Source organism: Phoca vitulina, unplaced genomic scaffold (genome assembly GCF_004348235.1).
Source record: "Phoca vitulina isolate PV1807 unplaced genomic scaffold, GSC_HSeal_1.0 scaffold30, whole genome shotgun sequence".
NCBI classification, from domain to species: domain Eukaryota; kingdom Metazoa; phylum Chordata; class Mammalia; order Carnivora; family Phocidae; genus Phoca; species Phoca vitulina.
Window position 1 is genome coordinate 22,535,041 of NW_022589733.1, and position 16,617 is coordinate 22,551,657.

At 47.8% G+C, this 16,617-nt stretch overlaps 1 protein-coding gene across 1 annotated transcript; it reads right to left on the minus strand.

Annotated features, from left to right (window-relative positions):
• Positions 1-1,421: 1,421 nt before the first annotated feature.
• LOC116644657 (MARVEL domain-containing protein 3-like) lies at positions 1,422-9,498 on the minus strand. Its single transcript, XM_032424409.1, has 3 exons — positions 9,113-9,498; positions 6,411-6,544; positions 1,422-2,663 (listed from the first exon to the last, which is right to left on the minus strand). Exons 1-3 carry the CDS (start codon positions 9,496-9,498, stop codon positions 2,053-2,055), a joined length of 1,131 nt encoding a protein of 376 aa, XP_032280300.1. The 3' UTR covers positions 1,422-2,052.
• Between the last annotated feature and the right edge of the window lie 7,119 nt (positions 9,499-16,617).

A 16,617-nucleotide genomic window follows, 5' to 3' on the forward strand; every position in this document is an offset into this window, starting at 1 on the left:
TAATTTAAATCTGAAAATAGCATCAGATCAGAACTGCCCACTCTCCACCCAGGCGCTGTAAGGGACTGGCCACTTGCCCCCTGTAGCAGTGCAAGTGAATTGGCCCAAACATCACTCTAATTCAGGGGCAGCAGTTCTACCCCACATCCAATACTCTTCTCTGCCTTGGTTTTCCTTCCGCACACACGTTAACGTCTCACCCACCGAAGGGAGACAGGAACACTGCCCTGCTATAAGATGGGGGAAGCTGAACGCTTCCTTCTGGGACAGTGGAGTCGTGATCCATGCATGTATCTGCCAGGCTGAAATGAAATAAATCTAGATCTTGTCAACTACCCCCTGGCTATGACAGTGGAGAGCAATAATGGTCTGTTGCCGGGTCCAGTGCTATTGGGTCTGCAGAAGGAATATGGCCACTGAGTATCATCACGGTACCAGCCAGGCCTGGCCTGGCTTAGCTATTAATATCAAACAGGCTCATGTATTTCCTTTTTTTTTTTTTTTTTTTAAGATTTTGAGAGAGAGAGCACACACAAGCAGGGGGAGGGGCAAAGGGAAAGGCAGACTCCCAGTTGAGCAGGGACTCGATCCCAGGACCCTGAGATCATAACCTGAGCTGAAGGCAGACACTTAACCGACTGAGCCACCCAGGCGCTCCCAGGCTCATGTGTTTCTAACCTTGCTGTCAGTGCAGAAAGATTCACAGCCCTCAGAAGACAACAAGGGTGACTGCCAGAGCTAGCAGTTTATCTCGACAGTGGGATGGGACAAGTCTCCGGAAAGAGAGCAGAGGGCTCTGGAGAGGGAAGTGGAGACCAAAACAGACATGGGATTTTTGTTATAAATGGGGTCTTTCTGGGTGAGGCTGGTTTTGTGGCTGATCATGTAATACTCCGCTTAATTATACATCTACTTCTGCCTTTGCACTGTAAATGTGAACAAAGAGGGGAGAAAATAAATTTTTTTTATTTATCTAAAAAAAAACTGAGATGTGCAGTCAAGTTATGCTAAAATGGAAAATAAAATCTCCTCTCTGGAAGCAAATACTCTTCATGCTTTCTTATGTATTCTTTAAGAAATCGTCTAATCATAGCCAAGCATTTATTTTGTTTTCTAAACCCAAATGGAACTCACCTTTTAAATGTGACAAGTTGCCTGTATTTAAGGGAATCCTGTTAAAAATATGTTGTAAAGAGAAGCATCACCTCCAAGTTAAAATTTTTCTTTGGACTTTTACTGGATTCATGTAAAGCAAAGAACATATTCACTTGTACCAAGAATATATTGTAATATTCCAGGAGTCATAATTTAACATGCAGTAAGAACCCATGAAGTTGTCTGGCCAAAAGTAGCATTCTTCCATTGGGAAAGATTTTACATTCTTTTATTCTGGATGGATCCTGAATTCCAGATGTTGGGTTTAATTCTTCATACAATGGTACATTTACAAGAGGTACAAAACACTTACTGAGTTTTCAAGGTCACTGTGGGGGTCTTGTTAGAATAGCTTCTTTGCAACCCAGTGAATGAATCTGATTCCTCTTTGCTCGGCCCACGCCCACCTCCAACGTACAGGCGGAGTCTCCCCGGTGTCTCTACACCCTGCATCCAGAGCATTAAGGAAGTGAAGGATCCGAGACCTCAGTGTGGAAAAACTTTGGGGCTCATCTGCTTAAGACAGTTGTGTTTAGAAAAGCTCAAGCCGAAATGTTGTCTCCAGTGTATATGGCTTTCCGAGGACTTTGAAGATAAGGATCTTCAGACTCACTTGGTTAATTCCCTTGAGCTAATCGAAAGTGCAAGAAAGTGCATTGCTGCAACTCGTGCCTTCTCCTCGTGGGTCCTGACCTCCAGTTTTGTTCTGTTTCAATAATTTTGGCTCCTCGCTCACCAACAGAGGACTCTAGAACTCATTACCTCAGAGAAGGCCGCTCGGTGTAACCCAGAGCTCCCCCCAGGATACCGACGTTGGCCCACGGCCAATTATTCCATGAAAGACGGTGGTTCAGAGTAACTTCCACTGCTCACATATGGCAGGACGGCTTAAAAAGCCTAAAACTCCAACATCTCTGCAGGCTTCTCTTTGAGCTTCCTGACCTCCCGGTAACCCCGGATGGCCAGCACAGCCCCCAGAGCAAAGAGCCCGATGCTCAGGGCAGCGAAGAGGGCAGCTCCTATATCTCCCCCGTGGAAAGTGCAGCTGAAGCCGCTGTACCCTTTGCTCTGGTAGAGCGCCTCCCTCTCTCTGCACACCGGGGACGCGTAGGCAGCCGAGAGGTGGCGGATGTAGAAGTAGAGAGCGGGGACGTAGGCCCCCGCGATGAGCGCGTCCAACAAGGCTTCAATCAGCAGCCATGGGGGGCAGTGCCACGGGACCCGCAGGACGCCCAGGACGACAAGGAGGCAGCAGAAGGCCATGAGGGCTCCGCTGTAGGCCATCGCCACAGTGACCGTGGGCAGCTTCAGCTGGTAGAACTGGACATCCAGCTGCTGTGCTTTCTCCCCGTCGGCGCCCTCGAAACCACTGAAAGCGCCTCCGAACTGGTAGTAGTAAATGCCCCCCAGGCTGGTGATGCCCGTGTAGCCCCCTGTGGAACTGTAAGACACAGAGCTGCAGGCCAGGATCAACAAGTTCAGCAGCACCTCCAGCATCTGGCAGCAGGCTGCAAAAGAAGGGCGTGTTACCATTCTGAGAGCTGCTCTTTTGTCCTCGGAGACTTCCGCCTCGGCGCTCCTCTTCCCCGCGGTAGCTCACGCCACCGCAGGCTCTGTATTCCGCCCCGGGAGGCCCGAGCTGCCCCAGCCATGTGAGGGGCACGAGATGGGCTCTGGAAATGCTGTCGGAGGTACTCGGAGCTAAAAAGAGTAACTCTCCAGAGAGCCTGCCCCTGCTGGGGTGCAGGAAGACGGTGGGAGAAACCAGGCCAGCTCCCAACCAGAAAAAGGCATCCTATATGGAAGGCGAGAACATTCTCTGCCCCAGCCCTTCCCTGCCAAAGAGACTGAGAGTGATCTCCTCTTTAGATATGTTTTGTGGCTTGCTTCAGTTTGAAAGAGGAAACTTCTCCAAGTTTGAAAGAAAGAACATAGAGCTTAAAAAAATACAATGAAGTATGGAAGTTATACATCCAAATGTTAACCGTGTTCATGTATATTGGAAACAGGAAAGATTAATTAAACCCACAAGCCTTACTGGATTAAAGAAACGTAATTGGCTTCATTGTTCTTAGATTTCAACTCAGTAAGTCTGTTTTACAATTTAACTTTGTTTTCTTTAGTTTCCCTAAAGAGCAAATCTGGGCCGTGATACTGTCACAGGGCTAGGTTCTCTCAGTGACCCTTGGTTTCTCTGTCTTGGACAAGGAAAGAGCTCCAGCTTCTCTGCCCAAACTGGGCTGCTTTCCTTAAAATCAACTTCATGGAGATATAATGGATACGGGACAAAATGACCCCTGTTAAGTGTAGAGCTTGTTGAGTTCTGACAAACATACATGCCACGCCACCAGAGTCAAGATACAGAACATCTTTATCTGCCCAGAAAGTTCCCAAGAGAACATTTGTGGTCAATCCCTTACCCTCCTCAGACAATCACTGATCTGCCTTCTACCATTAGGAATTAGGTTGGCCTTTCTAGAATTTCATGTAAATGGAATCATACAATTAAGTACTCTTGTGTGTGGCTTCTTTTTCTCAGGATTCTACAAAGCTGGGTGTTTCTGAGCTGGAAACTGTGTATGCTGCCACGGTCCTGCTAGGTCAGCTGACTCGGAGTAGACGGTCAGCAGCTCCCTGGTATTTAGAGAACCAGATTTTGTGCCTCCTGGGCCCGGGTGGTTTATGGATGAAGCTGTGTTACACCTACACACTCTCCAATGGAACGATATACTCTCAAGTACTGTCTTTACACTCTTCAGTTCCCCCCAAAATGCAGAGAGCCTTATTGTTGTCTTTAATTATAAAAGTAGTATATACTGATGGTAAAAAAATAAAGACAAAAACATATAATATAATAATTACCTAAAATCCAACTATTTAAAAATACAACCACTGTGACCATTATTTTTTCTGCTGGACTTTTGTCATATATGCATCATTTTTGCTGCTATTTGCTTTTACGTGAAGAACAGGGTCCTACTCTACCTACTATTCTATAACTATTATATAACCTGTTTTTTCACTTAAGAATATAGTATGAACATTTTTTTTCTATCTCAGCAAATATAAATCTACTTCATATTTTTAGAGGATGTATAGAATAAGACAATAAATTTAAATAATTCCAGTGTAAAGGACATTTAGGGTTTTCCCAATGTCTTGCTGTATGGGGACAATTACATATACATACACATATTTCTTAATACAGTGTGGGGAGGGCAGAGCCCCTACAACCCCCTTGTTCCTGTTGTAGCTTTAATAGAACCAGGAAAGAATAAGGAGGGCTGGGGAGCTGTGTAATTCAGGCTACAAGCTGAATGCAAACATCACGATGTGAGCATTACCCAGCTGAAGGAGGGACAGAAAGAACAAAGGCAAAAAAGAAACTGCTCCAAACAAAGCAGGGAGCCAAGGAGGGGAGCAGGAAATGCGCCTTCTTCCCAGGGGTCTTGCAACTCCTCACCCAAGTAATAAATGAGCACAACCTGTACACGCACAGGATCCCCTGGTGACCTGATATGCACATGGGGACAGCTGTACTTGCTTTTTATCTCATCTTTAGTCTCAGCGCCTAAAGATTTTAGTATCTCAGGGGACTTGCTCGTAAGTGAATTTGAGACCCATCTCTGACCATCAGTGTCCAGACTGTTCCACTGAACTTGCAAAGCATGACTCACTGCCCAAACTTCGGGTCTCCCTAGGAAGTCAGAGAGGGCCATAGCTGCCTCCCACTTCCACCAGTTTGCTGGAAGAGGACACGATTTCACCAGTAAGGAAAAGAAGTCACAAAAGATCTACTCTTAAGATAGGGCTGAAAATCTTTGGGTGACCTTTATCCAGGCCTGCATTTCCTGCTGGAGACAAGTTCCAGGTGTTCAATGGCTCTTTCTCTCAACACAACACCAAGTACTGTGTACTGATGTGGGTCTCTGCATATCCAGAGGTCTTTATAAGCCCTCCGTGGTTAGCTTCTGACTGTTAAACCAGCCTTTCACTACCTTGACTCAGAAATGATCTCTAGGTCCAAAGCCAAATAGCCAGAAGCAGTCAAAGCTAAATCAAGGTGTGTTTTGGTCAGGAAGCTCAAGTCCTGCCCTCCCCTCTTGGTAAAATAATCACAATGGAAAACATACTTCTACTGAGAAACCTGTTAACCCAGCCTCTGGCTTACTCCTATTATTTTTATCATCAAGGAAAAAAAAAGAAAGGTCAAGCAAGTAAACCATTTCCGGCCTTAGAGTTAGGCTCTGAGTTTCCATTCCAGCTCTCTCAAGTTAACAGCTGTGTGGCTTGGGGTATCTTACTATACCTCTCTGAGCTTCAGGGATCATTGAGCAAATTAGAAGCAATGCGGTTGTGCCAATAAATGTAAACTAGAGTGCAAATTCCTGTACCTGCATTGCCTAGAGCTCTTTAACGGAAGTTCCAGAGAATCCCATAATCACCTGCATTATTGGAGTCATCCTACGATACATTTTCAGGTACAAGTTCCTTGATTTCTCTCCCTCAGGCTGAGAAGTTTCCTCCCTTAGTCATATGCAGCCTCGAAAAAATCTCTCACCAAATCACATGAGCCACAAGGGCTCACCCTGGCAAACCAGATTTTCTTCATTGCTGGCAAGGCCAGGACGAATGCTTGGATGGGAACTCTGGGCACCACATTCGGAGCTGACACATGATATTATTTATGTGTTTTGCAAACCGTGCTCGTTCCAATAACTGTGTTTTTTTGTTTTTGTCTGTTCTCAATGAAACAGGGTGGAATAGAAATTACCCACGTAGCTGGTATCTAATAAGGTAAGTACCGTTTCACAACATGTGTATGTGTGTGAACTTGGGTCTTCATGCAAGATATATTTCTTACTATGGATCTCACTCAACAAATTTTAAGACACGCTGTTGCATGAACTGCTACCAGGCTGCCCCTCCAGGTGGCTTTCTGTGTCTAACTCAGCCCTCCCACAGCCAGCAGCTCATAACTGGTTCTCCCGCAGTCCCACCTGGAACCTGAAACCTGCAAGCATGGCTGCTCGCCTCAGCAGACATTTGAAGACAAGCACTGGAAATCTAGGTGTACCTTTCAGATGTGCCTACAATTTTTTTGGGGGGTAGAATGAGAACCTCATGCAGTTTTATAAATGAAAATGCTAGGAACCCTAAAGGAAAGTCTGCTTGAATTTTTGCTTCACTAGCTCAGACCCCTTCCAGAACCATCAGCAAACATAAATGGTCAAAATGCCTCCCAAATGGCTCACCTCTTCCAGTGCACAAGTATTTGCATTTATGGCATTCCAGGAGTCCTTCAGCCTCTGACTGGTAATATTCCACTTCCTCTAGTCCAGACCTGGGGTTCGAGGGCAGGTATCTCCCTGAAGTGGGTTCACTGTAACTGAAAACATACATGGCCATTAGGGTCTTCAAACTCAACGCCCTGTTCAGTATTAGAACCCTGAACATCTCATGCTGTCATTAAAGAGACGTGCAGAACAGAAACAAATTTTGCTGCAGCATTTCATATTCCAGAGAATTCTCTGGTGTAATGGCCCCACAGGGTATCCAAACACTTGGCCCAACACTGCTAAGGCACCATGCTGCATATCCCTATAATTCTGAGCGCTGATTGGATGCTGGTTTGCCCAGCTGCGGGAGCTACCTAACCAGGTAGCCGGGAGCCACCTTTATGAGCCTAACTTTTCAGTTCAGCACGGACCGGGCCTTCTTTAAAGCTAGTTTACATGCATAAGAGTCTGATGCCCAGGCTGGTATTCTCTTCCTTCTTATTACTTTGAAAAGGGCTGAATCTGCAATAATCCTCTAGGCATACGGGTAATACAGATAACTTTGGAAGTCTTCCTATCTCTACTTCTCTGCTAGTTTCCTTCCTTCCTCCCCTTTATCCAGCATATCCTGACCTTTGTCCAGGATGCAATGGTGGGGGCTGCATTCTACCTGCTGGGCGCCAGGGATCCTTCCAGTGTTCTCACTATGGATCTCTGGGGTTTGAAATCCTTAAACTCTCATGGCCTTGGATATAGTCCAAACTTAGCACAGCACAGAAGGCCCTTGCTCATCTCCCGTCACTCACAACCTCACACTCAATAGACCCAGCCATAGTGAACTGCTCCTCTCCCCCTGCCCCCCAAAAAGATGACCTGCACTCCCATGCTCTAGGTCACTGGGGAAGCTATTTCTCCGCTTGGAACCCCTTTCATTTCCTCTCCCAGTCTTCCCATTCTTGCTCCTTTTCTTTTTTTGATTTTATTTGTGAGAGAGCACTGGCGGGGGAGGGGCAAAGGGAGAGGGAGAAGCGGGCTCCCCTCTGAGCAGAAAGCCTGTGGTGGGACTCTATCCCAGGAACCTGGATCATGATCTGAGCCAAGGTAGATGCCACTCAGGTGCCCTCATTCTTGCTCCTTTTCCAGAACTCAGCTTTGAGGTCAGTATCCTCCAGGAAATCTTCCAGATCTCAGGCAGGGGATCTGTTCTCTCCAAATCTGTTTCCCCTGCACGTTTACCTGTCAGTCTCCTACCAGACTGTGGACACGGTCAGTAGATCTCACCCATTAAGTAAGAGCCCTGGCTCCCTCCATCCTGCCCATTAAATAAAAGCTTATTGTGTGGAGGAAAGGTGGAAATAAATTGTCCTTTGGTTTCAAACCACCAACTGGCTGTGAGCCAAAAAATCAAAAGTATTCCCTTCACTCACCTTGGGGCTGGGGGGGACCAGGACACTGGCTTATAAGGAAACCCAAAATGCAGCTCAGGAGATACTAACGCAATTTGGCTTTAGTCAGGGACGCACAACAGCTCGTGCCTGTATCTGGGCACAACCTTTGTCAGAGTTTGGCTAGTTGGTTTTAGATAATGGAACATAAACTCAGGATAACAGCTTTCCAGCTGTGTGGACACAACAGAGAAGGAGACTGAGCTTAAGCCTCCAAATCCTACAGCAGAGAGGAGCCTGACATTTCCTTAGAGAAGAGGGCAGGTGTCCCAAACCAGAAGGCAGTCATCACCCCAGTACCTGTCTCCTTGTTGGTCTGGCACATAATCTGGTCATTCAGGAGTATTTGTGGAGCTGGATGGAATGGAAAAAAGACCAACTCCCGACGGGGGTGTGGAGTCTAGGACTGACTGCCTCCTCTCCTCCTTTCCATCCCTACCCTCTCCTAGCTCCCTAAGCCTTCCAGAACAGCATGAGGCTTTCACCTCACAAGGCCTTAAGGGAATTCTCTGTGCTCTACAAGGCAGGGACAGCACAGTTGGTTCATTCAGGGAGGTGGGATCTGAAACAATGAGGGGATTTGAATGAGGCTTTCCAGAAAGACTTTAGTGACAGCGGTAGGCAATCTCTGCCCTTCGGGGGGGGGGGGGGGGGGTTTAGGTAGATGTAGTTGTTTGGTTAAAAGTGTAGCTTCTTCCAGCTGTCTGTTTTGAAATGCATATACCCCTAGGCCAGATTAAACTATTAACCCTTCATTGGGCTGACCTTATCAGGCCCTGACGGGACTTTGGAAGGCCGGTTTTGGAACACAGGACAAGAATCTGAAGCCCCACGGAGCAGTCCTGTGGGCACGTTGGGGTGGGGTGGGGGGAGGTCAGAGAGGAGCCTCAGGTTAACCCCACCTCCCTAAACTCCTTCCCACCCCTTCCCTTTCCGGTCCTGAAGTTCTCTCTCCTTCCTTCCTTGGTCCCCGGCCCTGCCACTGCTAACAGGGGTGGTTTCTGCTTTGTTAATCGGGTTCGGATCAAGAAGTGGGGGCACCGTAAGGTTTTCCTTCCCTCCCAGGTCACCTCTAAGAGCGCAGAAGGGGGGAATGGCACTTTCTTCCTTGAAGCCGGCTTCCTAGGCCACGGAGCCTGGGGCGCCGGTGCAGCTCCGGGGGGTGGGGGGTGGGTCTCAAACCTAGGCTTTCCGGGTGCCCAGGTCGCAGGGCGCCCCGCAGCCCCACCTCACCTTGCCGGGCCACCGGGTGCGAAGCGCTCCTTCCTCTGGATCGGCGGCTCCGGGGTTTCCCAAGGCGCGGGCCAGGGGGGCGGGGCTGCGTCCCAGGTCGGCCTCCGGGGTCCGTCCCGCGTCCGGCTTTGGTGGGACTTTTCCCAAACTCTTTGTTCACCGGCGCGAAGGTCCCCGACCCGGTGTCTGTCCTGGCGAGGGCCTCGGTCCCTCCCCCTGTCCCGGTCCCCGTCCCTCCGCTCGCCGCCGTTTCTCTCCCTCCGCCGGTCCCCCGGTCGGTCCCGCTGTCGCTCGGGATGGCGGTCTCGGTCCGGGCGGGGGTGCCGGTCTGGGTCCCGCTCTCTCGGCCGGGCCCGGGGCTCGCGAGCCCCCGACGTACCTTCCATGGCCCGTTTCCCTGTCCACGCCCCGGAGCGACCCGAGGGCAACAATCCACAAGTTTCGCGGGCAGGTGGCCAAGCCCGGGGGCGGGGGCGGGAGGGGGCGGGACGCTCACCTGCGCGCACGCGCGCTAGCGGCACGGCGGGCTCAGAGAGCGCTCACCTGAGCGCGCGCGGCGGCAGGGGGCGCGGCTGTGCGTGGCCGGCGTGCAGGCGCGCGGGGAGCGTGTGCGGGGCTGGGGGCTGGGGAAGCGAGTGGTTCGCTGCTCAGCACCCGGCGGAGCGCACAGCCGCCCGCCCGCCGAGCCTAGTCTTCCCTGGAACGTCTTCTCCGTGACCCCGGAAGGTGGGTGGCATAGGGAAGCGAGCTCTGGACTTTACCAGCCCCTCGGGTGTGCATTCCCGTCGCGTGCTCATCCAGTCGCCCAACCATTTTTCCTGCCCCTCCAGCCGCCCAGTGGTCTCCCCCTCCACTGGCCCGCCCTCGCTTCCTCCGTCTCCCGCTATCCTTTACAACTGTGTTGTTCAGGGGGCTTGAGGCCAGTTCATCTACTGCAACGGCCCTGGACTTACCAACTTTATTTTAAAAATGACTAACCACACAGAATAGGCATCTTTTCCTTTTGCCAAGTAAGGATATTTAAAAACATAAAACTGCCGTCTGTTAATTCATCCTTTAGAGAAATATACGTGAGCACCTACCCTAGCAGGCCTTGGAGATACAGTGGTGAACTCGCATTGCGTGGCGTTTCCCTTTTGGCGTGTGTGGGAAGAGAGAAAGGGCGCTAAACGAAGAAAGAGACAATGTCTAAAATGGAGGAGGGCAGGTTTCTTTCTGCAGATCTGAGAAGGGACCTTTGAATTGAGTCCTGGAAGGCAGCTTTGGGGATAGCTGAGAGAATGTTCTGGAAAGAGAAGCTGGGTAATGCAGAGAGCTGAAACAAAGTTCCAGGGGAATGAGTGGGGATAGGATGAGACTGTGAGGTGGAGCAGGCAGGTGGCGTAGGGTGTCCATCGTCAAGAGTTGTTTTCATTCTGAAAGTAATGGGAAAACATTGTAGGATTTTGAGCAAGAGAGCGAGCTACTCTGATTTACGGTTTTATTTTTTTTTATTATTACTTTTTTTTTTTTTTTGAGAGAGTCTTAAGAGGCTCCACACCCAGCATGGAGCCCGAAGGGGCTTGATCTCATAACCCTGAGATCATGACCTGAGCAGAAATCAAGAGTCAGACACTTAACCGACTGAGCCACCCAGGCGCCCGTGATTTATGGTTTGAAAAAACCACTCTGGCTTTTGTGTAGAGGGTGAATGACAAGCAGCCAAGGGTAGAGGCAAGAGATAAATTAGGAAGTTGCCAAAGCAACCCGAGTGAGGGGAGATAGTGGCTAAGTTGCTGGTGAGAAGTGGGTGGATCCGGGTTGTGGTTTGGAGGCAGAACTTAAAGGATGGTTTGGATGTGGGGGAGTGAGGGTGGTGGAGGCAACCGCTGACTGAAATAGGAAGACTGGAGGGAACGGGGTGTGGGGAAAAGTGGAGAGTTCTATTTTGGACATGCTAAATTTGAGGTGGCTATGATTCATCCAAGTGTAGATGTCCAGTTGCAAAGGGATAGATGAATGAGTGGGGGTGGGGCGCAGAGATGCTCTGTGGGAATAAAAGGGCTCCCCCTAAGGAGGGAGGAAGTTAGAAAGCTGAGGAAGACGTTGGGCAGAGCCCCAGGGAAATCTAACCTTTAGAGCTAAAGGATTAAGAAGAAGTGGTGAGTGAGGTAGGAGGAAATCCAGAAGGGTGAAGTCACCAGGCCTACCTGCCAGACGTCATCCTGCAGAAGCACTGTGGGCCAAATCCTAGGGCCTCCCACAAATACTTATGTGAGCAGCACCCTGTTCTGACCCTGAGACAGCTGTGGCCATCCAGGAGGCAGACACAGTATGGTTAGTGAGGTCGCAAAGTGCTGCCTCTCTCAGACCTTCCCTCTGGGCCCCTGGAACACTCTTTTTGAATAAACCAACGCCCTTACCACCCCATCTTTTTGTGTCCCTTGTTTTTGTTTTGTTTTGTATCTTTACCTTGATACACTACTTACTGGTTTTCTGTTGGGGGAGGCAAATGGCTCCATTTTGGGCTTTTTTTTTTTTTTTAGATTTTATTTATTTGACAGAGAGAGAGAGGGAGAGCACACACAAGCAGGGGGAGCTGCAAAGGGAGAGGGAGAAGCAGGCTCCCCGCTGAGCAAGGAGCCTGATGTGGGGCTCGATCACACAACCCCTGGATCATGACCTGAGCTGAAGGCAGACGCTTAACCGACTGAGCCACCCAGGTGCCCAATTGTTTTCTCTTTTTTAACAGTGCTTCACCCTTTGCTTTCTCTTTTCCCTTCACAGACCCCATCACTCTGAACACCAAGTCCACTGAAGGCAGGGTCTCTAAGAGTCATCTGTAAACACTCCCCATTCTGTGCTCAGTCAGTATTTGCTGAATGGAAGGATGGACAGATACATACTGCTTTTTTACTCCCTTTAGGATGCTTTGTGGAACAAGGATGACCTGGATATATCTTTGTGGGAGGCTGTGGAGGAAAGTCTTTCCTTAACTTCTCCACAAACTGTCTATGGCAGATTGCCTTTTCTAAAAAAGGTCCCAACAATATTTCCAGTCCCACATACTCTTCCAGAACCATGCCACTGCCCCATCAAGATGGAAGGTCTGTATCCCCACCCTGGGAGCCTAGGCAGGCCTTTGCGGTTGCCTGGATGAAGAGATTCAGGGCTGGCTACATAATTTGTGGGGTCCAGTGCAAAATAAAAATATGGGGCCCTTTGTGTAAATGTTATTAGGAATTTCAATATGGTGACAGCAGAGCGTTAAACCAAGTGTAGGGCTGCTCTAAGCGTGGAGTCCTGAGTGACTGCACAGGTCACGTCTTGTGAAGCTAGCCCTGAATAGAATGTGCCAAAGGGACAAAATGGCTTCTAGGGCCTGTCATAAAAAGCCATGCAGCTTTCCCCTGGCTCTTTGGGAATGTTCCCTCTTGGACCACAGTCACAGTAATGTGAGGAATCCCAGGGTACATGAAAAAGCCATGTGTGGGTGTTCTGGCTGTTAGCCCCAGCTGCAGTCCCAGCTGACAGCCCATGTCACCTGCCAGAGGTTGGTGAATGAGCGCTCAGTTGATTCCAACCCTAGCCTCTGAATCACCTCCAGTCTTTGGATTTCCTGCTCAGTTCCTACTGTTGTGAAGGAGAGACAAGCCATCTCCACCGGGCCGTTCCAAATTCCTGACCCACAGAATCCATGAGCATAGTAAATGGTTGTCTTATGCCTCTGAGTTGGCGGGGAGTGGGGGGATGGGAGTGTGGAGAGGGATTGGATTTGTTACTCAGCAAAAGATAACTATTGTACCTTCCATGACTCTAGCTCATCTTGGCCTCTCCTTTCTCTGACTAGGGAACTTTTTTGAATCACAGATTTATTGCAATTTTGGTTCAAAACATGCAGTTTATCTGTTGGTCCCAATATTTGAAAATTTACATTTATTTGTATTGTCTGTCTCTCTAGCCTGTCAGCTCCCTGGAACAATGTTTTTGCCATTATGCATGGCACATAGGTGCTCAATAACTAATTGTTGGATAAATAACATTAGTTCTTATAGATGAATCTGTGTTCTGAGAAGGATGACAGGGACCTTGTATGTTCCATAACGTCTTGCATAAGGTACAAGATGGCATAAGATGCATTAAAAATAAAAGCTTCCAGCTATGTGTAATTTTTTATAAATCAATCAACTACACAAATAAGGAAGGAGTAAGTAAGGTAGCTGAGTTAGAGCCCAATGAAAAACTGATGGGTTTATTTAATTTTAGTTTCGTGTGTGTTCTTTTCGGTTTTGTAGAAAAGATTCGGAACCAATGTTCTGACCTTTCTTTAGACTTAGTTAGAAGTATAAAATCTTCTGGTTATTCTGCCTTCTTCCAGGAACCCTTGGACAGACATTATGCATATGGTGGATGGTTACAAGGGCAGGAGCCCTTTTCTGAGGAAACCCCTGAATGTTCAACCAAAGCAAAGAGCACCAGTAGAAGACGGCCAAAGAATGGAAAAGGAAAGTACTCGCCATTGGTGTGTTAAAGAGAAATGTTCCGAAAAGGTAAGATCACAACTCTCATTCAGATATAAAACGGACACATGCTAAACATTTTATTTAACTCAGTAATCACTGAGGGAATCAGGCAGATGTTACAACAAGTGCAAAAGAAAATCTGAAGAACACACCCAGGATAGGCCAGGAATAATGAAATGAGTGTACGAAGGAGGCAAAACTGATTACTTGCAACGAGGGAAAGGAAAATCAGTTGCACCTTTACCAGACAAGATAGAATTTCCATGTCTATAGTCGAATTTTTTTTTTTTTTTTTTTTGCATTGCCATCGATTACAATTTAGAGTTGTGAAATAATGTAGTTTTCTGCTGAGGCACAAATGGAAGGGCATTGCCTTCACTTAAACTGGGAAAGGGAGATGCTAAATGGTCTTAGAGATTTGTGGGTTTGGGAAAATGTAGCGAGAGGCTAGCCCTGAGGAGAAGAAGTATACACACCCTCTTCTGACTCAGCAGGCTCGCGGCAAAGCCTGCGCATCTGCATTTTTCAATAGTTCCATGAGGCATCCCGTTTGAGAACTAATTTATTAATATAAATTAGCATTCAATTTTCCATCCTAAAGGAGAGCCTAATGTGAGACGAATCCAAATACTCACCTAAGTTTTTACTTAAAAAGTAAACATTCCTGTTGGTTTTGGGTACATTCCATGGCAGTTTGGGGGCAGTGTGGAGAGGGATTTACTTTCCCAATTCTGTTCTTAACTCTGAGTGGTTTCATGCAGCCATCCCGATCAGGGAGACAGTCCTTAAGGTGTGTGGATGCACGGGCAATCCCTGCATATTCCCTGCATGATCTCCTGGCTCCTTCTCCCTCTTAGAATTTCCTGTGCTGGGCGCCAGACTCCAGGCTCACGCTCAGGTGGCAGAGGGGCTTCTGATGGGGTTAAGTCTGCAGCGAGGGCAGAGATGGCCAGCAGGGGGCAGCGCAGGCTCAGGCTGGAGCGACTGCGCCATCTTCCCTTTCCTCAGCCTGAGCGTTTCCTGCTCACCTGGGCCTGGGTGACTGTTTCTCTCATCACAGGTGTGATAGAAAGCACACAATTCAGTTTAGTTCAATATTCCTTGAACTTTGCATACTATGTAAGTGACCTTAGGAAGTTTCTCAACTTCTCTGTGCCCAGGTGTCCTTGTTTGCAGAATAGGGATCTGTACACATCTCCTAGGATTAAATCAAGTAAATATGTATAAAACACTTGAAGAGGTTGTAGGATATATTAATGCTATAAAAGTATTAGCTGTTATTGCTGTCACTGTTACTGTTTATCAGGCACTGTGGACTCCTGGTGAATGAGACTTTTTTAAGATTTATTTATTTGAGAGAGAGAGAGCATGCATGCACGCACACGTGTGCACACGAGCAGGGAGAGGGGCAGAGGGAAAGAATCTCAAGCAGACTCCCCACTGAGCACGGAGCCCTGCATAGGGCTCAATCTCACGACCCTGAGATCATGACCTGAACTGAAATCAAGAGTCTGTCCCTTAACTGACTGAGTCACTCAGGCGCCCCTGGGACTGTCTTTGAAAGCTCACAGCTCTAAGAGGCAGAGAGGGAAATACTGTATGATATTGCAAAGGAAAAGCTGTGCGTGGGTGTACATGGGGTATGGAGGGTGGCAGAAGCCTCCAAAACACAGCTTCCCAGAGGAAGGAGTGCTTTTAGGAATAAATAAGACAAAGGGGTTTGGGGCTTGGGGAGCAAAGACAAGGGGTAGCCTTCTAAACAAAGGTGGGAGGGGGCAGCAAATAGAAAGCAGGCAGGCTTGGGGAGCTTCAGATTCCAATCCTTCCACTTGGACCAGCACTAGGAACAGGGAAGAAGTAAAGGGAAGAGAGGGGCAGGGACCAGATCATGACCAGCCTTGAAAGTCAGCCATATGGACTTGGGCTTATTGCTACGGTCTGTGGGCTCCAAGCAAGGGCATACAACCTCCACTGCAGGATAGGAAGGACATATTAGAGCTTTAATGTGTAAATGTTACCTTTTTGGGAATTTCTTTCTCTGTACGTGACTTATAATATAAGTAATGTGTTAGTACAATGATATACAGATATAATTTATAAATAAATTTATAAATTTATAAATAAATAAATAAATTTACAAATAAATACAGTTGGCCCTTGAATGATGTGGGTGTTAGGACTACCAAGTCCCTGCCCAGTTGAAAATCTGCGTATAACTTTTGACTCCCCTAGCACTTAACTACTAATAGCCTACTGTTGACTGGAAGCCTTAAGGGTAACATAACAGTCAATTAACACATGTTTTGTATGTTATGCATATTGCATTCTGTATTCTTACAATAAAGTAAGTGAGAGAAAAGAAAATGTTATTAAGAAAGTCATAAGGAAGAGAAAATACATTTACAATGATGTACTGTATTTACTGAAAAACATCCACATGTAAGTGGACCTGCACAGTTCAGACCCATGTTCAAGGGTCAGCCGTATTTGTATATTGGGGTGCATGCTAGGTTTATGACTACAGGTCATGCAGAGCCACCAGAGATGGCTTTAAATGGAAGTGATAGCAATAACATTCCAGAATGTCTTGGAAGGAGAGCTGGCCCACGTTGAGGTCTTGGCACGGGGGACGACAAGGCGTGGACTTGAGTGATATTAAGGAGGTATTTAGTTCCATCAACCAAGAAGGAGCAGGTGATCTGTAAGTGGCCAGGTGGCCGAGAGCTTGGGGAACAGAATGTCAAATGCTCACCGAAGAACACTCAAAGAACATCAGGTCCCCAATGACTATCAGATATTGGTGCTATAAATTTTTTTTTTTTTTTAATATTTTATTTATTTATTTGACAGAGAGAGAGAGAGAGCGATAGGGAACACAAGCAGGGGGAGTGGGAGAGGGAGAAGCAGGCTTCCCGCTGAGCAGAGAGCCCGATGTGGGGCTCGATCCCAGGACTCTGGGATCATGACCTGAGCCGAAGGCAGACGCTTAACGACTGAGCCACC